General features: G+C 39.4%; 1 protein-coding gene across 1 annotated transcript in view; it reads left to right on the forward strand.

The window, feature by feature from the left end:
- Gm11639 (predicted gene 11639) overlaps positions 1–23115 on the forward strand; it is a 227902-nt gene that overhangs the window by 178734 nt on the left and 26053 nt on the right. The window contains exons 85-95 of the mRNA XM_017314877.1: positions 1004–1057; positions 3529–3630; positions 4585–4638; positions 5774–5878; positions 6562–6615; positions 7789–7890; positions 11057–11110; positions 17075–17179; positions 18472–18522; positions 19392–19496; positions 22917–22970. Coding sequence (XP_017170366.1) covers positions 1004–1057; positions 3529–3630; positions 4585–4638; positions 5774–5878; positions 6562–6615; positions 7789–7890; positions 11057–11110; positions 17075–17179; positions 18472–18522; positions 19392–19496; positions 22917–22970 — 840 coding nt within the window. The remainder of the gene's footprint in view (positions 1–1003; positions 1058–3528; positions 3631–4584; positions 4639–5773; positions 5879–6561; positions 6616–7788; positions 7891–11056; positions 11111–17074; positions 17180–18471; positions 18523–19391; positions 19497–22916; positions 22971–23115) is intronic.

Raw genomic sequence — 23115 nt, forward strand, 5'->3', positions numbered from 1 at the left:
AGAGCAGCTATGTTGCTGGATTAAAATTCCTCTACACTCTCCAGAATTTGTTTTTGTTTTCTTGATGATAGCCATTCTGACTGAATGACAGAAAATCTCAATGATGATTTCATTTGTAATATTCTGATGGCTAAAGATTTCTATGTATCAACTTACAGTTTGTGCTTCCTTTGAAAACGGTTCTGCTCATTGGCCCAACGATTAGTTGTTCATTTGCTTTTCTGTTTGCTTTGTAAAGTTCTCTATGCAGATGAATGGCTGACAATGATTTTCTTCATTCTAAGGGTTGAATCTTATTCATGGCTTCCTCCACCATGCAGAATCTCTTTAATTCTGCCAAATTCCATTTGTCGAGTCTTGCTTTGGTCCTACTGAGTGTGCTATCCCCTGTGACTATATCTTGATGTGTTATCCTGTAGTGGTTTCAAGTATACAGATGTTACATTAGTTCTGTGACCCATTTTAAGTTAGTTGTGTTATAGGGAAAATAGTAGGGATCTACTTTGTCCTCTCAGGTGGCCTAGGGATGAAACCCAGGGGGCAGAGCACATAGCAGAGCCTTGGGCCCTGAGCTTCATCTCCAAAATCAAAATTAATTAAGTAATTCAAATTAGAATGATTATAGGGTGTTTAAAATATTAGGAAGGATTGGGCACGCATGCTATAGCACATATGTGGAGGTCAGAGGACAGCTTGAAAGAAGTTAGTTCTCTTTTTTCCACCATGTGGGGCCTGGCAGTAGAGCTTGGATATTCAGGCTTGATAGCAAGTACCTGCTGAGCCACCTCACTGGCCCCAGATTACAAATGTTTAAAGGAGAATGAACAAGTTTCCAACAGATATTCTCAATTATGGCATATTTTCTAAAAATCTAAAAAAAAAATGCTTGAGAAGTGTCAGAATTGCAATGTGAGTTGAATATTTCTGTATTTCATTATGCATCCATGACCTGTGTCTGTTTTCTGGGCTCACATTCTTGATTGTATATTTCCGTTTAATACAGAAAAGGGGAATGCTGATCTACAGACAGTGATGGGGAAAGTGAAATCCGTTACAGGTGAGCAGGAACCTGGCTACCTAAGGCTTTTTGTTGGTTCTATTATAATGCTTCACCATTGGCCTTAATTGCTCTGGTGATTCTGTTGCTTTGCTCCATTTTATAAACATCTGCTTAAACCGGACTTTAAAATTAGACTCTTGGTAGTAACATTTTAGTGTTATATCTCGGTAGAGATATATTTATTTTCTAAAATAATTTTCACAGATGTCTTCTCTTGATTAACATGATAAAGATAAACAGAAATGCTGTTTAAAACCTTCACAATTGAATCTGAATATGGTGGCACATTCTTGTAATCTCAGCACTTGGGAGGCAGAGGCAGAAGAATTATAAGTTTGGTACCAACCTGGACTACGTGGCAAGACACTGTCTCAAAATGAAAAGATGACTCCAATCCCCCCTGAACTTCTAGTTCTTGAAAGTGCATGGTTCCTCTTAATTAGAGGATAGATACTTCTTTCCTTTCCCATAAACCCTGCAGAAGCTTCATTAGGGGAAAACTGCCTTGAAAGACTCCTTTCCTTCCTAGCTACTATGCACAGTCAAATGTCAGCTTTAACCAACCGGGAAAGTACTAGCTCAGCTAAGTAGGGAAGTGATTATTCCTAGAAGGAACTACAGGACCAGCCAATATGTGCTGGTGAGAACTGGAACACATCTAGGAGAGGCTCTTGAGAGTGCTGCAGCAGAGTCCAGTGTGGCATGTGAGGAAGTTTACTGACACAAAGACATGTTCCTGTAGCTCAGGTTTGAGTGCAAGGTGTGCATTCAAACTTACTGCTAAGATGGCTCCTAGAAACTGAGAAAACAATGTTCCTTGTTAAATTACTTAGAAATTTCAGAAATGCTTTAGAGGTATATGTGAACAAAACAAAAAATTTAAAGAAATTGAGTGTGGAGTCTGTTACCTAAGACCCAAAAGGGACATTGATGAGGTGACTATACTGACTTGACCAAGACAGCAAGTCTACCTATAAAATGTCCCTGTTTTTAGTCTCAGATCCCACTTTCTGGCAGAGCTAGGACCTTGATGGGAAGACTTGATGCGACTGCAGGCTCAGCTTTCTCTGACCTTCTCTTGCTTTTCTAGTCTTATCTTGATCCCAGCTCCAGCATGGTTTCCTTAGCAAACATGAAATATGGACCCCTTTAAGGCTGCCATTGAGGCTTTTAAACGTTACCACATCTCAAGTAGCTAAGCAACAACCATAGAAGGCTACATTTACAATTACAATTTCCTCGAAGTTCTCAAAGTTATAAATGCATGTAAGCAAAGCTGTCTTAAGACACAAAAGGGATGTTATCAGGCCTACCCAAATCTAGGTGGCAAGTGTTCATGTTACAAGCAAAACCACACGCAAACTGGCATACTTGAAGTGATAAGTAAGGATCAAGAGTTTGTCCACAGCATAGGAATTACAGACTAATAAATGTCCTTGATCCACATGAGAATCCTATGGGATCAGCAGGAGCCAAGGGATGAAGACAATTCAATAGTTATGTAATAAAAGAAGTTAGAAAAGGGAGAAAATGGAAGAATAGGGGAACATAGTAGCTATTGCATGTTGATGACATTCCAACTTGTACACAGATTCTTTTCCAAATTAATCTAAATTTTCCTCTAACTTGAGTATAAATTGAGCAAATATTTAAAGCAAATTATTAAAAACTTGTCCTTTGTTACCTACCCTAGTGAGTTTACATACCATTTTTGTGACCTATAATTGAGGCAATTCATAAGACTTTCCAGACAGTCCAATAGGAAGTTGGGTTTTTAATGTTTGTTTATACTAATATATATGAGTTTCATGGTATATTGTTATACTATAAAAATCAAAGTGTATGGAGCTGGAAAGATTGTTCAGTGATTAAGAACATTGACTATTCTTCCAAAGGACCCATTTTTAGTACAAACCTGATGGATCACAACTGACTGTAACTCAGTTCCAGGGACTAGACACCCTCATACAGACATGCTTAAAGGCAAAACACCAATGCACATAAAATAAAAAATATATTTAAAAAGCAAAATGTGTATAGCCAATATAGATTGATACATGTCATATAATTACAGAACAAAATAAATATGAAATATTTGATGAATGGCATAAAGTCAAAGTGTCTTAGATCCCAACTTATTTTAAACCACATATAATACTATATCCCTTATATATTTTATTCAGTGAGGTATTACTTCTATGTGAAAAGCAAAATCATGATTCAGAACCTTTCTTTCAATATGAAACAAAATGGATTTCATGAGCATTTGAGACCTACTGTTGGGCTTCAGCCCATCTCTAAGATCTTAATACAGTTTATAAACCTATGAAATCTGTGGAGATGTAAGATCAGATCCATAGCTTCCTTCAGATTTTCAAAGGGAGTATGTCTCTAAGAACAAATATTTTTGGGGACTACAAATTTGAGTTAATAATTTTCTTCTCCTCGCCCTGCCTTTTTCTGGTTAGAGAACATCAATGTAAAAAATCTGGAAAATGTTCTAGGCAACATGGGAGTCAAGCTGACCAAAACAGAGTTGGACGATCTGTTAAAAAACCTGCCCATTGGTGGTGAGTGTGTTGGCTACCATTGACTTTATTTATGATTATGATCTTGCTATCTAACTCGGGAAAGCCTGAAACTTGCTATCTATCTTATGTTTCTACTGCTGTGATAAAATGATATGACCAAAAGCAATTTGGGGGGATGGGAAGGGTTTATTTCATCTTAACCGTTTCATCTGGCTTGCTCCTTGTGGTCCTCTCTACCCACTTTCTTATATCACCCAGGATGAATTGGCCATAACTGGGCCCTCCCACATCAATCTTTAATGAAGAAAATGCCCTACAGACTCACCTATAGGCAATCTGGTGGGGGGGGGGAGCATTTTCTCAGTTGAGGTTCCTCTTCCGAGAAACTCTAGCTTATGTCAAGTTGACAAAACTAACCAAAATTTTATGTAACCCAGGCTGCCCAAGAACTCTTGAACCTCCTGCCTCCACCTCCCGAGTACAGGGAATGCAGCCATGTGCCTAGATCCACTGACATCTGAGCCTTTGGTTTTATAGTCATTTAGGTTTAGAAATGAAGAAATGAATGAGCTTCTTCTAGGGAAAAATAGTAGCACCAGGGAAGACAGGGCCAGTGTCAAAGCACATGAGAAGTCGATCCTCAATGCTAGTGACATGGTCAGAAAGACTTTCTAAATTTGAGGACAGGAAAGCTGGCCTGTAGAACATCGTTACTTCTGAATTTTATCTTTTCATTATCAATTATGAGATTTGCTCTTTAACATGGCAAAAGACACAGTTTTTGAAACAAGTTTATTTTCTATTTAAATTTTTCTGTTTCTTGCTTATTATGTATCATGAATAAGTATATTGAGTGACTAAATTAAATGCTTAACAAGAACCTCTGCTGTAATCTATAGGGACATGGCTTTGGATTATTATTTTAGAAGGGAAAGTGCCCATAAGTTATTTTGTATCTTATTTTGAGCTTCAAGATATGCTTCTTTGTTATAGCTGATAATAAAGTGCCTCTGAAAATGTTGCAAGAAGAACTAAAAGATTTTACTGGTAAGAATTTGTCATGAATTATTTTTAAACAAATTATGTTTTACACTCAATCTTTTAGCAGTATTTTCTGAGGTGTGGTAATAGCTGATAGGTGCATTTTTTTTTTACTTTTAAGCAATATACACTTCTTTTTTAAAACAATTTATTAGATATTTTCTTCATTTACAATTCAAATGCTATCCTGAAAGTCCCTTATACCCTATCCCCACCCTGCTCACCTACCCACCCACTCCTGCTTCCTGGCCCTGGCATTCCCTTGTACTGGGGCATATAATCTTTGCAAGACCAAGAGCCTCTCCTCCCAATGATGGCCAATTAGGCCATCTTCTGCTACATATGCAGCTAGAGACACGAGCTCTGGGGGTACTGGTTAGTTCATATTGCTGTTCCTCCTATAGGGTTACAGACCCCTTCAGCTCCTTGGGTGCTTTCTCTAGTTCCATTGGGTACTTTCTCTAGTTCCATCCAATAGATGACTGTGGGCAGCCACTTCTGTATTTGCCAGGCACTGGTATAGCCTCACAAGAGACAGCTATATCAGGGTCCTGTCAGCAAAATCTTGCTGGCATAAGGTGCATGTATTTTTAATAATCCTCTTGATAAAATGTTTACATCACTGGCCCACAATTTTATTTACTTATTTTATAAAGTAAAGCAAAAAAATGTCTATTTTTTATAATGTCTTACTTTTTTGCTACTTTTTCCCAAGAAACTGGTATTCTTGTTTACCAACATCAGAACTAGATGGTTAATATGAAAATAAGGCATTTTAAAAGATGTAAATAATATCTTACAAGCAATATAAAGTTCTAACAAAATAGAGGAGATATATCATATTCTTAATAGTGAATTTTATTATGCACAAGCTAGTATTATCCTAAATCTCTGGAAAAATTATCTAGTCATTCTTTGCTCTCTGGTGCCACTTCCATCAGCAGGATCATATGATTTACAAATACTAAGAGATAGATTTTGTCTTAAACTCATGACAAAAATATTTCTGTTGGAAGATTTCATGTCTCCTTCTCTTTCCTACTTGTATTAGAAGAGTTGTAGCAGAAGCACATTTGTAGGTGATTAAAAATAATTTGACTATTCCCTAATATTTTATCTATGAATGTCTATCTTTTTAAAGGAGAAAAAATTGACCTCAATGACCTAAAACGTGAACTTAAAAATATGGGGATTGTGCTTTCGGACAAAGAACTGAGGAGACTCCTGAAAAACTTGCCTGTTGATGGTAAGTCATGCTCCATGTCTCCTGCCACGTAAGTCATGCCACGTGTCTCATTCGAAGCAGCAGATACCTTCCAAGGACCTTGGTTCAGTGAGTCTTTGCAAAAATCCCATAAGCTACTGCCAAGGCACTTTTGACTTGACAGTAAATTGCTATCACCTCCTCAGACTCCATTTGAGAATCATTAGCACACTGTCGCCTGAAGATTAGAGCAGCAACAGGATAAAAAGACAGGGTGTTTTATATATCTTTTTAAAATAATTTATTTTCATTTTGGGTGCATTGGTGTTTTGCCTGCATGTATGTCTGTGTGAGAGCGTCAAATCCTCTGGAACAGGAGTTACAGACAGGTGTGAGCTGCTGTGTAGGTTCTGGGAATTGAACCTGAGTCCTCTGGAAGAATAGCCAGTGCTCTTAACCGCTGAGCCATCTCTCTAGCCCCTATATATCTTCTTGTATTGCAGCATGGAAGAATGAAATTCTTAAATGACTATAACACCAAAGAATAGATAACCTTATGAGAATGGAAAATATTTGCATTTCAAGTTAGTGTGGAGTGACCTTGAAAGGTCACTGTTAATGACACCTCATTAAAGTGCATCCTGCTAGAGTCATGTCATTCATAATGCTTTGCTGGTGCCTCGTGTCAGTGGTTCTAGGGGGCTAAATTCTGTCTCTCTTTACAGATGATGGAAAGGTGTTTCAAAACAGATTGCTGAGAAATGTGAAGGATAGTAAACGTGAGTAGGAACAAGTACAGCATTTGAACTGCCCTCTGCCATTGAGTTTGCATTAGTACAATGTAAAGACTTATTTTGCTTCTTGGAGAATATCTTTCCTGATAATAGTTTGTATTCAACAAGAAAGCTTTCTGCTGCCTTGTATTTTACAAACTTTCCCTACAAAAAAGGTTATAAGAATGGAAATGCATAGAGAAAGCAATGGTGGTTGCTTATGGTGATGATCCTGGCACACCAGAGGCTGAAGCACAAGAATAACTGGAAGTTTACTGTTAACCTGGAGTATGCATTGAGTTCCAGGCAGTCCAGACTACACAAGGATACTTTGTCTCAGAACAAAAGAAGTCTGGGGGTTAGGGGAGGAAAGAAAATATAAGATGAAAGGGGGTCGGCAAGATGGCTCAGAGGTGGGTAAAGGTGCCCGCTGCCAAGCCTGACAACCTGAGTTCAAGGTCCAGGAAACATGTAATGGAAAGAGGGAGGTGGCCTCCATACATTGTCCTCTGACCTTGCACACCATAGTAAACATATCTATGCGGGTGATACACAGACACACACGTTCATGTAGCACACACACACACACACACACACACATACACACACACACATTAAATAAATAAATCTTGGACCTTTAGTGGGTATCTTAGAAGGGAAGAGGAAGAGGAAGAAGACAACAAAAGGAAAGAGGGGAAAGATAACCAGAAAAAATAATCTGAACGCATTTAGGAAACAAATTAAATTATTCTCTCTCTCTCTCTCTCTCTCTCTCTCTCTCTCTCTCTCTCTCTCTCTCTGTGTGTGTGTCTCTCTCTCTCTGTCTCTCTCTCTCTCTCTCTCTCTCTCTCAACTTTATTGATTGGTGCTCTTATGTAATCTCTGCCCTAGCTCACATTCTCATGTGTAGATACTTTTAATAAATAAATAGATTAAAATTTTAACTCTGCTCTTAACCTTTCAGATTGGAGTTTTTAAAATGCCTATTATATGTAGTTTGGGGGTTGTTTGTTTGTTTGTTTGTTTCTAAGTATTGGGACTTACACTGGACTATGGAAACATTATCTTTTTCAGCACATATTAAGTAGTAAAGTGTGTTAGTTAAACATCATAGCATGCGAGGACTTTAGAACACTTCAGAACCATTTCACTCTCTCCGTCTTCTTTCGGCTTCACCAGGAGGGAAGGTTAATGTGAATAATCTGGATACTGCTTTAGAAGCCCTGAACATCAGGCTCACAAAAGAGGAGCTTGACATGGTGAAGGATGCTCTGGAAGACGGTGAGTGGCACAAGAAGAGCCTGCCTGCTTTTAAATAGAAGTTGAGCTTGCAGGATTAACTATGACTGCTTTGAGGTTCCATTCACTCTTAGTCCAAAAGAAATTTTTAATAGCTTTCAGAAGAACTTCTAATGAAACAAATAACACATGTCCTTTTTTTTTTTTTCATTTCAAACCCATAATCTGAGCAGGCAAGATGGCTCAGTGGGTAAAGATGATGGTCACTAACTGTGAGAATGTAAGTTCAGCCTTGGGGACCCACATAGTAGAAGGAGAGAATAAATCCCACAGGTTGTCCTTTGACTTCCATATATGCACCTTGCTACATGCAAACTACCCACAGACATGATAGATAGACAGACCGACAATATAGATTAGATAGATAGATAGATAGATAGATAGATAGATAGACTAGATAGACTAGATAGATAGATTAGATAGATAGATAGATAGATAGATAGATAGACTAGATAGACTAGATAGATAGATAGATAGATAGATAGATAGATAGATAGATAGATAGATAGATAGACTAGGTAGATAGATAGATAGATAGATAGATAGATAGATAGATAGATAGACTAGATAGATAGATAGATAGATAGATAGATAGATAGACTAGATAGATAGATAGATAGATAGACTAGATAGATAGATAGATAGATAGGCAGACAGATAAGATAGATAGATAGATAGATGATGGAATAGATAGATAGATAGATAGATAGATAGATAGATAGATAGGCAGATAAGATAGATAGATGATGGATAAGATAGATAAGATAGATTAGATCGATTAGATAGATGGGTAGATTAGATAGATGGATAGATTAGATAGATTAGATTCATAGATAAAATTTTAAAAAATTTACAGTCCTTCAATTTCTCTCTCTATATATATTCTAGAGTAGAGTTGGATACCAGTAATGAAGTAAGCGTTATTGTTTGGCTTTACAAAAACAGGATCTGCAGCCTGATTTTTCTAACCCTCCTATAGCTCACTGATAGTGATACAATGTAATTTCCTTCCCTCCCATCCAACCTCTCTTCCTTTCTAGTCCATTTTTTTTAAAGATTTGTCACTGTAACAAATAAATTACAAAGCAACATGCTGCTGCTAGTCTTTAGCATGTGCATTAATTGGGTATGATGGTGCACACCTGTAATCACAGAACCTAGGAACTTGTTTCCAGGTGGAGAATTGTGAGTTCGAGGTCAGGCTTGGCTACATTTGGTTTCCCTTTCTCAGAAAACAAAAATGGAGGGATGGAGAGGTAGCACAGTAGTCTAGAGCACCTGTGGCTCCCAGGGAGGTCCCAGGTTAGATTCCACACACCCCCACAGCTCCTCATAACCATCCATAATGTCAGCTCTAGGGAGTGCAACACCCTCTTTCGGCCTCTGCAGGTACCGGGCATGCATGTGGTCCACATATGTACATGCTGGGGAAAAAAAACACTCATAGATATAAAATAAAATAAATAAATCTTAAAATTAAAAAGAAAAATGTCCTCAGGCTACCGATGTGGCTCAGTGAGTAAAGGGCATGCCGGGCTAAGCCAGCCACAGCAGCAGTGTGCTTCTGTGTCCAATGGGGTGAAAATAACAGAGGAAGACACATGGCATTAACTATTAGTTATTATAAGTAATTGTTAGTGTTATTAATTATTAGTAGCAACTAATAATTACTTGATTTATTACTGTAAATAACTCAATTGGTATTATTATTCTTAATGATTAATAATATTATTAGTATGTTATTGTTGGATTATTAGCTATTATTAGTAATGATAATAACAGCTCATAAGAGTAATGCACATAGCATACATTTTAGACCCGTGATCATCCTGAGAGGCAGTTCACTAACTGATTACTAAAGCACCCTGGTAACTGGAGTGAGAAAAGGGAAAGGAAAAACATCTGTTCCTTAGACGCTTGTGTAGTTTTAAAAATTTTTATATAAAGCATGTATTATAATTTTAACTTGATTATTTTAACTTAAGGTGAATACAGATGATACAGTGAGCTAATGGCTAGCCTCATAACAAGCAGTTGGCTTATTGACCACTCCAGTGGTCCCTGCTGCCTCCTAACAAACATTCCTGCTTAGCATCAGCCTCTTCATTTCTGTCAGCATGGGACGATACAAGATAACAGTCTTTGCAAATATTGAAAACGCCATGACTTCCAGAAGTAAAAGAAAACTGCTCAATTCTAAGAAAAGCTACTTAAAATATGTCTACAACATACTTTTACAAATAATTGAAGAATAAAAATATTACTGTTTTTGTTTTGTTTCAAAGCTCCAATAAATACCTTAGCAAAAAAAAAAAAAAAAAAAAATAGATTTTTGTCAGAAACTCACAAGCCTGTGACACTTCCAGAAGTCAGTATTTGTTAACTTTTGTACTAAGGAGACAGTATTGGCTCAAGAACCCTAAAACCAAGTTCTCAGCACAAAGGAGATTTATTTGCCCCAGAGGGACAGCAGGAAATAGGAGACAAGAACAGGAAATAGAGGATGAGGGAGAAAGGGAAGGGAACAAGGGACAGGGAGGAGGGAGATTTGTCCTTGAGGACAAAGGGTGGCTCTGGAGAGAAAGGAGACAGACCATAGGCAACAGGAGGTTTGTAAAGGTACAAGGGGAAACCCTGTGCTAGGATGAGGTGTTTCATTTTAATTGGGCTTGTTAATTAGGTGAGCCAGAGGGGTCTTTTGATTGCTGGAGTTCAGTACTTTGATAGCTGGACCTTAGCGGTCAGCCTCAGGAGGAAGAAGTAGGCAAATAAGGGAGTAGACCTTGGTGGCTAGCTTTAGGATGTAATCTGACAGTTTCAGCAGGGGACAGGGGATGGGAGAAAGGGGCAAGGCTTGCCAGAGCCGTGTTTGCCACACTTGAGCTGGCTACAGTCCCTTCACTAAGGATTACAGCTAGAGTCATAACTTCAGTTGTCGTGTGAAACAAGTTTACTTCACAATTTGCCTTTTGTTCAAACATTTTTAGAGTGTTTTTATTTATTGTCTACTATTAAATGTCAGTTTTCATTTTGGTTAGATTTATTTTCTTGGTTATTTGGTACATAGCTAACCTTAGCTCTAAAGGATCTCCTGAGATGTACAGCTTTCTGAATCTGTATTATTATTCCCCTCTGCTTAACTGATCAGGCCAAAAGGAAGTTGAGCTGAGAAAATTGGTGGATCAAATAGAATCAGTTACAGGTAAGTGGAAAGTTAGCAAACAGATATATCTGTAATTTATTTTGTAGGAAAAGAATTTTATTCTTGAACTAGACATTTTTGAGGGAATACCAAGTAATAAAAATACACTCAATCTTCATCAGTAGGAGGGGAGGCCCTTGGTCCTGTGGAGGCTTGGTGCCCCAGCAGAGGGGTATGCTAGAGCGGTGAGGAGAGAGTGGGTGAGTGGGTAGAGGAGCAGCTTCAAGAGGCAAATGGGGTTGTAAGACCCCCGAAACTAGAGAGACTTCGGCTCAAGTCCTGGGATGAGCTGGCTGGCACCTCAATAAGGCAAGAGAAAACCACACCTGATGCAAACCAATTGTCAGCTAGCTGAGAATGAACAACAAACTCCTTTCACCTGGCAGGGCAGGGGAGTTCGACCCCAGCAGTAACAGTAGGGGGCTTTTAACAGCTAGCCGAGGAGTTGGGAGGAATTGGGAGGAGTTGGGAGGAGTTTGGCTACAGCTCTTCTCTAGCGGGAGTCCTTGGCACAGGGAGCCTGGCTAGGTCTCCCCACAATCATCGCATCTCTGGCTGTAAGGCACAGAAACAAAAGGGCTTTTTTGTTGGCTATAGAGAACAAAGAGCTTCTTTCTGGCTGTATTTTTAGAAATCAGGGAAAACAAGCTTGGGACTGTCCAGGGGCTTTACCTTCCAGGGAGAAACGCTTTAAGTCAGGGTCTCACAGGATGAGGAGAGGTCAGAGGGGATGGGGGACTGTGGAGGGGTAACTGGGAAGGGGGATATCATTTGAAATGTAAACAAATAAAATTATTATTATCAATAATAAATATATATTTTCAATCTTATACAAAAATTACATAAGATTTTAAGATTTAATTTTTTTTTCAGAGAGGGCTTGGGCCTTTTAAAATCTGAAGTTGAAACATATGCTTCAGTGAAAGAATAATTTGTATTTTTTTTTTCGTTTTGTTTTTGGTTTTTCGAGACAGGGTTTCTCTGTGTAGCCCTGGCTGTCCTGGAACTCACTTTGTAGACCAGGCTGGCCTCAAACTCAGAAATCCGCCTGCCTCTGCCTCCCAAGTGCTGGGATTAAAGGCATGCGCCACCACTGCCCAGCAATATAATAATTTGTATTTTAAAGATCGCTAAAGTCAAATTTAAAAAAAAAAAAAGTAGACAGTACACCTGGCCTAGGAAAGGCCAGTTTCCACGGTTTGTTCTCTTTTTAAAGTTACATGGTTTTAATTCTTATGGAACTTATACCACTCCTCCCATTAACTCCTCCCCTTGACATCCTCTGAGTCTGTTTGTGCTGCCTGTCTACTCGAGGGAATCAGGCCATGCATCTGAGCATGGAGTCTCCCCTTAAAGAAGCTGCCGCCTTTAATCCCAGCACTCGGGAGACAGAGGCATGCAGATTTCTTAGTTCGAGGCCAGCCTGGTCTACAAAGTGAGTTCCAGGACAGCCAGGGCTATACAGAGAAACCCTGTCTCGAAAAACCAAAAAAAAAAAGAGAGAGAGAGAGAAGAAGAAGCAGCTGACTCTCCCTCCCCCCGCAGCCAGCAGCTGTCAGAAGCCCCACAGCTAGGAGTGGGGGCTCACAGCGCCGCCCCCCCCCCCCTGCATGCTGGAATGTTGACTAGCTTGGTCTTGGGGAGGCAACTGCAGCTGTCCTGAGTCCACACAGCTGTCCTATCAGCTTCCAACCCTCCTGTCTACTTCACGTGGAAGAGAAAATAAGAGACTAGTCTTTGTGACACTGTCTTAGTTCACTAAGGATCCCCAGTTCTGTTCACTTTCCCGCAAGTAACCCAACGTTATTCTTTATGACGGAAGTAAACACCCAATTTCTCCATTCCCATGTTGACGCTCCTCAGCTGACTCTGTAACTTGACTTTTGTGAATAAGTAAGTGGACAGGTGTGTCACTCTGGAAAACTGGAGGGCTTGTGATGTCGACTTTCTGTGCAATTCAATTAGCTCAGAATGCAACTATGAAAAAGGCATCTGCCCTGTCGATTTGCATATTTATTAGCTAGATTGTTTGACCTGTTGATATTTAAGTTCTTTTTAAATTCTGTGTACTAATAACCTCCAGGATGAATATCTGGCAAAGATTTCCTCCCTTTCTGTAATTTTATCATTTTACTATAATTTGTATAGCATTTTTTAATTTAGTGAAATCCAATTTATCATGTCTTGCTCTTACTTATCCAAGTAAGTGCAGTCCAGCTTAGTCGTTGCCTATGCCTAGATCTGCAAGTCTTGCCCTTGCACCTTTAAAAGCCCCAAAGCTCCAGGTCTATGTTAAAGTCCTTGGTCTGAGTTGATTTTTATACAGGTGAGAGGCGGGGATGTAGTTCCCATCTTCTACAGGCACCTGTCCAGTTTTCTCCGTAGCACTTGTCGAGGCTGTCTTTCCCCCACTGCACGCTATGGACACCTTGTAGAGAATACAATGGCTGTAACTAAGTGGGCTTATTTGGGACTTTTGTTGAATTCCACTCATCACCCATCTGTTTGTGTACCGCTGGAAGGCTTTATCCTATTATGTCTCTGTAATAGCTTCAGACTAGATATTAAGATATCTCCTGCATTGTTATTTTTTACTCAAGAATGCTCTAGTATCTGAGGTCTTTGGCTTATCTATATGAATTTTAAGATTTTTTTTCTAGTTTTTCTATGAAAAACATCATAATGATTTTAACAGGAATTGGTACATCACTTTTAGCAATATGGCCACACTAATGATATCAGTGCTGCTAATCCATACACATGGGTGCTCTTTCCATCTTCTGCTGCCTTCTGTGGTTTCCTTCTTCAGTGCCTTGTTTTCATTATAAATGTTCACATATAGTGACATTTATACATGGGTGCTTGATTTTGAGGCTAATATAAGACTGTTTTCTTGACTTCTTTCTCAGTGAGCTTATCATTGGTACATAGAAAAGGCTGCTGAATTTGCATACTACTAATAGCTAATGGTCTTTAGTAGCCCCCATGTCTTCTGATGGAAATCTTTCAGCGCCTTTAAGTGCAGGATTATATCATCTGAAAACATGGATAATTTGAATCCTTCCTTCTCTGTTTATATCCCTTCTTTCTTTTTCTTGCTTTATTGCTCTAAGTGCCAAAGACCAGCTTTGACACGTGTAAACTGAGGCAGGGCGTAGAGTCAGCGATTGATCACTCAGCAGACTTTTCTCTGAGGGGGACAAAGCTCGACTCTCTGGGGCCAGCAAGAAGCTCTTTGGGTCCAGCAAGAAACTCTCTGGGGCCTGCAAAAAGGGTTAGGGAACACACATATGTGCTTGCGAGCACATATAAAAAAAAGCCAGTCATTTCTACTTTAAATCCTTAGGGCAAATATGTACTCATTAACAATTTTTTATTAAATCGTGTCAGGAAACTGAGGGCAAAAATGGGTACAGGAAATTAATCATCCCTTGCTCCAGAGAGGCACGTCAGCCAGTACGAGTCTGGCTGCCACTGTTGCTGTTCCCTGACCTCAAAAACTCAAAAACTCCCTCGCTCAACTGTCAAGAGTGTACCTTTCGGGCTGGAGAGATGGCTCAGTGGTTAAGAGCACCAATTTCCTTGATGAACAGATATAAAATCCTCTATGCAATACTTTCAGTAACACAGTAAAAGATCATATGCCAGAGGTCCTGAGTTCAATTCCCAGCAACCACATGGTGGCTCACAACCACCTGTAACAGGATCTGGTACCTCCTTCTGGTGTGTCTGAAGAGTTTGCCTTTCTGAACTTCAACTTGTTCCCTAACATTTTCTACATCAAAGCCACTAGCAAAAACATCTTAACCTAACTTCACTAACAAGATGTAGCTCCCAAATTCTCTCTAAGGATGGTGGGTGAATCATTAATCTGCTCTGGCAGCAAAGCCGGAAAAAGACTAATCCCTCTTATTCTAAGTGCCAGCGGCACAATTCCATAAGGGGAACTATGTAAAAACGATAGAGTTTTCATACAACTCACAGATGAGGAGTGACGTAATGACCTCAAGGGCAGCAAGCAGAGCTGTGCTCAACCACAGCTCAGGGCAGACACATCGCCCTCGGGGGATCTGCCTCTCAGAGGCACATCCATCCTCAATGTGCTAACCAGTGGACTACATTCCATGAGTTCTAGAGCTGTTTTGGAGTTCCTCTTGCATGGCCCCCAACAACTAAGATTTCAAGCACTACAATAACGGTGAGTTGTGAGAGCGGATACCTCTGTCTTACTTTAATTTTAGGTTTTCAGTTTTTCCTTATTTGGTATGATATTGGCCACTGGTTTGTCACACATAGCTTTGGCTATCTTAAGGAAAAATTATTTTTTCCTACTTCTCCCAGGATTTTTGTCATGAACGCATGTGAAATTTTTTTCCTTTTTTTTTTTTTCTTCTTTTTTTTAACATCCTGACCACAGTTTCTCCTCCCTCCTCTTCTCCCTGACCCTCCCCCCACCCCACCCCTGCCCACCCCCACCCACTCCTCTTCTTCACTCCTTTCTCTTCCTTAAGGAATGTAAATTTTATCAGAGGTTTTTGTTTTTTGTGTTTTGTTTTTGTTTTTTTTTTTTTTTTGCCTGCATCTTTTTAGGTGACCGCATGATTTCTGTCCTTATACTATATATATATATATATATATATATATATATATATATATATATATATACATGCCACACTATGCTCTACAGGTCACATGTGTTGAACCATGCTGGCACCCCTGGAATTAAATAAACTTGAATATGGCATATGATCTTTTACTGTGTTACTGAAAGTATTGCATAGAAGATTTTATATTTTCATCAAGGAAATTGATATATAGCTTTCTTTTTTATGTTAACCATCATTATATTTCTTTCTGGTATGAGAATTGGGATATAATTGTACTCATGGAATGAGCTTAGAAATGTTCAGTTTTATTTTCTAAGATAGTTTTTATTTTATTTTTATTTTCTAGGGTAGTTTAAGGAGTCATTATATTGGTCCTTCTTTTTTTTCTTTTTTTGTTTGTTTTTTTGTTTGTTTGTTTGTTTTCAAGACAGGGTTTCTCTGTATAGCCCTGGCTGTCCTGGAACTCACTCTGTAAACCAGGCTGGCCTCGAACTCAGAAATCCACCTGCCTCTGCCTCCCAAGTGCTGGGATATTGGTCCTTCTTTAAGGATCTGATTGAATTTATGTGCTAATGCTTTTGGTCTTGGGGTTTCCTGGTAAGGAAGCTGACTGCTTCAACCGCATTGCTTGCTCCCTGTTGATCTACATGAATTGTTTATATTCATAGCTCAGCTTTGGTCGGTCTTATGCATCAGAAACTCCCCCTGTTCTAAGTTTTCCCACTTCATCCACTGCAGCTTTTCTCAATATTCCCTCATGATCATCAAGAGTCCAGTAGCGATCTGCCTGGTCTTTGTTTGTTCATTCTCTCTGCCAAAGTGGTGATAGATGTTTGTCTAGATGGTCGATTTATTGATGATAATGAAGTACTGAACTCCTCCAGTGTTATTATATATTGACTGTTGGTTTGGCAAGAGACTGGCAGGTGTATACAAATCATGCTGTTCTTACATGAATTTCCTAGACCTGAACTTTGGCTTACCAATATTTTGACAACACTATGTGACTCCATACTTTTAGGAAGTCCTATAATCTTATGAAGAGTTTTTATAAATCATTCAAATGCATTTAGTAAAAAAAAAAAAAAATACCTCCCACTATAGTAGTAATAATAAAAAGATAAAGTTGCATTAACCCCTGGTAAGCTCTCACAAGCAAAAATCACGACAATCTATTGCAAAATACTTCGTTATTCTTGTCTTTGTTACCAGAGTAGAAGCCAACACTTCCATATTCTGCCAGAACTAGACATGCCCACATAAGACTTACCTACCTTTATTATGCATTGAGTGCAAGATCTCATATCATCTGTAATAATTAAGTAGTCCTTTCATGTGTTACCATTTTTTTCTGTAGGAAACGAAGTTGAGGTCACTAAGGTGGATAAAATGCTTAAAGAAATGGGAATAGAGCTTTCAGACTCAGAGTTCCTTAAATTAATGAACAATGTGCCAGTTGATGGTAAGTACTTTGACCAAAATATAATCCACACAGGGTCTTATTGTTAAACTGTGGAAATGTCTACAAATGTCTGTCTGCTTGCTTGCCAAATAACAATAAGTGATCTATGTTATATAGTCTTAAATGGTCTTATAGCCTGGCCAGCCCCATACAAATGTCCAAAACTCAGTACATAAAACTGTCTGAGTGCCAAGGTGCTACCACAAATGGACAAGTTCACGTGACTTCATATGATAGATCATGATGGAACTTTAGACAGCTGAAAATATTATATAAAACTCTCTCAGTCTAGGTATATAAGCTAAATAAGAAACATACATACATTTTACTTTTAAATTTGCATCCATCCTCAAGGTATCCCCAAATCAAGAAAAGGCCAATGGACTTTAGTTTCCAAACAGCTGGATAAGGGATACTAATCTATATACCTTAAAAGAGTATTAATATCTTTTAATCCTTAGTTAGAAAACTGATAATTACACTATTATATAATAATATGCTATACACTATTAGATAATTATACTATTGTAGAAGTTCAGTTGTATTTTTATTTTTATTCCACTGAACCATCTAATACTTAGCTAATAGTATGTGAGGAAAAAAGAAGGTAAGGGGTGGTCTACTTGGAAACTGAAAAGGTACCACAAAAGAAAAAAAAAATATATATATATATATGTTGTGGCATGTCAATAAAGTTAGAATAGTCCACATGTATAGTAGTAAGCTGGCCCGCGGCCTACATGAACCAGGTATTTCTGGAAGGCAGGCTAGGGCTGAAAAAGAGAGAGACTAGACGGTGAGAAAAGAATTAAGCTAAGACAAGTTTTCTCTGATCAAGGCCCACGAGTTTACTAAGAGACTGTGCTTATAAGGGGGAAGGCCCATCCCCACCCCACCCCACCCCCACCCCATACCCCCACCCCCGCCAGTCCATTCTTGGTGCCTGAAGCCAGCCTATAGGCAACGTGCAGGATAGGTTGTGTCTCTGGAATGTCTCAAGGGTCTCTCAGCAGGTAGCAGAGTTTTGGAGGAGGGCAGCGGTAGTTGACGTAACAATATAGCCATCTAATTTGGAAGGCTACACCCCAAGTGATCTCCTATTCATTGGCAGCAAAGTCTGAATCAGCCCGCTTCAAGGCTGGGGGAGGCTACATCCACACAATCCACATAGTTTCATTATTGGTAGATCAGAGATGCCTTGGACACTTTACAAATAAAGTCTGTCTAAAATGACTGGGTTTTGAAGCCTAATATTGCCCTCCTGCGATCTGAACAGGTTCTTTTTCCTACAGATGGAAAGGTCTATCTGAAAAGGCTAATGGATGGTATGACGATCGTTAAAGGTAAGAGGGACACGGAGCCAAGCAGATGATTCCAGGACCACTCTGCTTGTCATCTATGCCATTTCCTTGTGATTAAACCGGGAATGATCCACCGGATACTCAGATTACCACGTACATCCATACTATATTTTATAACATATATTATACTACATATTTTATACATGTGTTATACATCCAACTATATTTACCCAGTAAATTCCTTCTGTGTAACTTGGAAAAAATGTCTGTGCCCTCACGCAGTTTCTTCAGGCTTCAACAGAGGAAGAAATATAAAAATCCAAGTTTCACAGCGGTAAGAAATAGGAGAATTACTATACCTTGAATTACCTCAGTCAGTGCAGAGGCTATTAATCTGACATTCACGCCAAAAGTGAAAAAGTAAAAATATGATGAAGGCTCCATGAAAGATGAAAGTGGAGGCACACAAGCATCCCCTGGGAGATTGGGCCCCGCACGCCATGACCACAGTCTCAGACAGATCCATATGCCATCTGACGACCGCTGATATTTTTACTTACTTAAAAGTCAGTAAAATTTTAAGTCAGATGCTTCCAAATGGGGCTCAGATCCCAGCATCCTTAATATAAGAGAAGTTAATTATAAATACAACAAAAGCAAAGCAAAATTAATTAGAAACAAGGGGCAGATTGTCACTTTGCTATAACTTTGTCACCACCAGCTTTCTGAGGTGGGTCTCTTTACAACGATTGGATAGACAAGCTCTGGCTCTCTGTTAGATTCTGCCAATAATTGTTTTCACTAGTCTCTGGTTTTTAAAGTAAAAACAACAGGCCATAATCCTCAGGAATTGTAAGTTTCCTCCCCACTTGAGGGACACTAACTTTTGTTTGTCTCTCTCTTTTCACAAGATGGGAAAGTAGATTCCAGTAAACTGAGCACACTTCTGGGGAACATGGGTGTGACTATCACTCAAAGGGAGTCTGACGATCTCAAAAAAACTCTGAAACTTGATGGTAAGAATTTTGACTATTATCAAGCACTCAGAAAAAGCTAATCATAAAAGCTTATTTTAATATGTACTTACTTGGCATCAAAAAGGCATCCTGAAAACTTGAGCCCAAAGGAAGACCACACCCTCTCTCTAGCCAGCTTCAAGCACATTTTAGAGAATTTTAAGTGCCCCCTGAGACCCCCCCACACACTTCCTCCAACCTAGCTCATTTTTACTCTTTTTCATTTTGTTTTTGAGACAGAGTCACTGTGTAGACCAGGCTAGCCTGGAACTTACAGAGCTCTACCTGCCTCTGCCTCCCAGTGCTGAGATTAAAGGTGTGCACCAGGACGTCTGGCCTCAATCTTTTCTCATGTAAGGTTGAGAGATTGGTGATATTCAAATTCCAATCCCCTCCTTGGTCAGCTCCTGAGCGGATGGCCTCAGTGTTTCTTCTCTAGTCTAACTGAAGTAAATCCAGTCTGTAAGCAGCCTCCTGACATGGATGTAGTGGGCAATTTGAAGCATAGCTTCCTAACTGTGGGTCATGACCTTAATAGAGGGAATGTAAATGAGAATGGGGGTTGCAAAAAAGTGGTGGTGGTAAAAGATTTCTGAAGGCCAAGTAGGAACTCAAACTCACACGTCATAAGCCTGAGGTACTCTGAGCATGCCTCATGGAGCAGCCCTGGTTCTGTGCACTGTGGGTGCTCTGTACCTAGGGTGTGACCACAGCAGCAATGAAAGCTGTCAGGAACACCTTGGCACAGACTGAGACTCTATGGTGTGAGCTGCAGTGGTTTCGCCGTAGCATGCAGTGGATCTCCGACACATGGCGCCTGTGCTTCATACTGTATGTGTACTTTCCTTTTATTTGTCAGAGCGACTTTAATTACATGTGAACTGGGAATTTCATAATTCATTTCAATCAATCCACTTATTAGAAGTTTGGGGCGCTTTTTTTTTCCCTTAACTTCTAGTGATATGCCTTGCTTTAAAGAATACTTTGTCCATAGGACTGGAGAGATGGCTTAGAGGTTAAGAGCACCAACTGCTCTTCCACAGGTCCTGAGTTCAAGTCCCAGCAACCACTTGGTGGCTTATGACCATCTATAAAGGGATCTGATGCCCTCTTCTGGCATGCAGGTGTACATGCAGCAGAGCACTCAAGTACATACATATATATATATATATATATATATATATATATATATATATATATATATATATATATATACATTCATACATACATACATAATATATATCTCTAAGAATACTTTATCCGGTGTTACCAACATTACTAGCTACTAGCCTGCTTGCAAGCCTGTCTTTATCTTTCTTTTTCCATGTGTTCAAAGGGTAAATTTTATAAATAGCATTTAGTTGCAAGTTTTTTTCATTCAGTCTGACAATCTCTGCATTTCAACTGGAGCTATTATTACATTGAATAAGATTACTAATACAGACCTACACAGTCCACGTGGTTGCTGAGTTTGACTAAATGCTCACACCTGCAATCTTAATATCTATCAAGACAGAACTTCAGCACTTGTGCATGAGTCTTCCTCAGACCCTATCCTAGACCACCTCCACCCCAACCCAAAAGCAACTGGTGCTCCTTTTTCCCCCCACATTAGCTCTGCTTAACGAGGAGGATATTGGGTAGTAAAATAACATAGCATGTGTTCTTTTAGGAAGCCTGTCTGCAGCAAGACAATGACTCCAAGAACTAAGTGGCACAAAGCAACTGTCATTGCTGTTTTTGTAATTAGAAATTCAGTAGGTAGGGATGTGACTGGCTAGGTTTGGCTTCTTCTGACCTGTAACATCTGGAGTTGGCTTTGGAATCATTGAAAGTTCATCCGTCACGAGCAGGACTCACGTGCTAGCCATTGGATCGGGATTGGGACGGGCTCCGTTTCACTCCAAGCAGACGCCCCATGGGTTTTTCGTGCTTCAGCTCGTTTGTGCTTGCCCCCACAGCATGAGTGCTGAGAGCCATGTTAAAGCACCGTTTAACAGACAGGGAGGCAAAAACTGCATCCTTTATGGGACGTGACCACGTGACTGCAAAGTCGCATAGTTCTGCTCTCACTAAATGTTATCATCAGAGGAGCAGCAAGACCATACTCTAGTCAGTGCAGCTTCTTGGTGAGGAATGGATCGGCCCCATCTCAAAGGTTGCATGTGGCATGAGAGAGAGGTGTCACACACTTTACTATCAAGTGTGAAGCTGCCGCAGACATTATACAGTGTGGATGTGAGCTTCCTTTTTCTTCGGTTAAATGTCTCAAGAGTGGAAATACTGTGCCACAGTCTTCGGTTTTATAAGAAGTTGACAGATGTTTTCCAAACACTCCCGTCTCAACAATGCTGAAGAGTTCCATTTATCTTCACCTCCTTACTGGCATTTGGTGTTATCAGTTTGGGGGCAGGGCGGGGCGGGGGCAGTGATACTGGGGAACAAACCCAGGCTCGCATCTGTGCTAGATGAAGATGTTACTACTGAGCTAAGTTTCCCAGCCCCTGCTCTCAGGGTGTGGACATTTAGTCATCCTATCCCAAAAGGCCTTTAACTGAAATTTCTCTAATTAATAAGGATACTGGGTGCTTTTTAAAGTACTTATTTTTGTGCCCCTTTTCTCTCTGTAGGTGAAAGACAATTTTGCTTTACTCGGTTTCATTTAAAAATAAATTTAAAATCAATATTCTTAACTAAAACCTGTAAAACTAACTATGGTAAATATACATGATATAAATGCATAAAGAGTATTAAAAATAAAGACATTTTCTCAACTGTCCTATTTGTAAACACCAGAAAACTAAATTAGGTTGCACAGTACATTTAGGTCAGTGGTTCTCAAACTGTAGGTTGTGACCCTTTGGAAGGGTCGCATATCAGATATCCTGCATCTTAGATATTTATATTACAATTCATAACAATAACAAAATTACAGTTATGAAATAGCAATGAAAATAATTTTAAGGGGGGGGGGTCACCACAACATGAGGAACTGTATAAAAGGATCGTAGCATTAGGAAGATTGAGAGCCACTGACTTAGGGTGTGATCATTTATGTGATTGTATTCTTGATTGGTAAATAGCAATTGTAACAGTTTTACTCAAAGTTTAAAATTCTCTGTGAATACCAGCTTATTTAATAAGAATTCTGTTCGAACTGTTTTTGTTTGCTGTAGATGGTTATTTTAGTCTGAACTTAGGATTTCTTCCGATGTTCGTCAGGCCGGTCCCATCTCAGGCAGGTGTTTGTTCATTGTTACCATTTGGACTTCCATTTTATCTCTTCACCCTCAAGAAGGACACAGCAAAAACCTAAGTTTCCTTGAGCAAATTTGCAGTTGAGCAAACTGACTCCTTAGGTCAACATCGCGTTCACAGTGTCAGAGTGATATTCCTGTCCGAACTGTTTGTGTCTTACAGAAAACCATAAAGCAGAAGTAAAAAGGGTGATAAACGAAGCCAAAGTCTTCACAGGTAGGGCATCGCTAAGACATTTTTACTTTAACGATGCATTGTGCTGTGCTTGGATTACCCACCCCCAACCCTATTCCATCATAAGTTTATTAATGCTCATCCTTAAGATATTTATAATGAAAATTTTTTGCATCCAACTTTCCTT

This window comes from Mus musculus, chromosome 11, assembly GCF_000001635.26.
Source record: "Mus musculus strain C57BL/6J chromosome 11, GRCm38.p6 C57BL/6J".
NCBI lineage: Eukaryota > Metazoa > Chordata > Mammalia > Rodentia > Muridae > Mus > Mus musculus.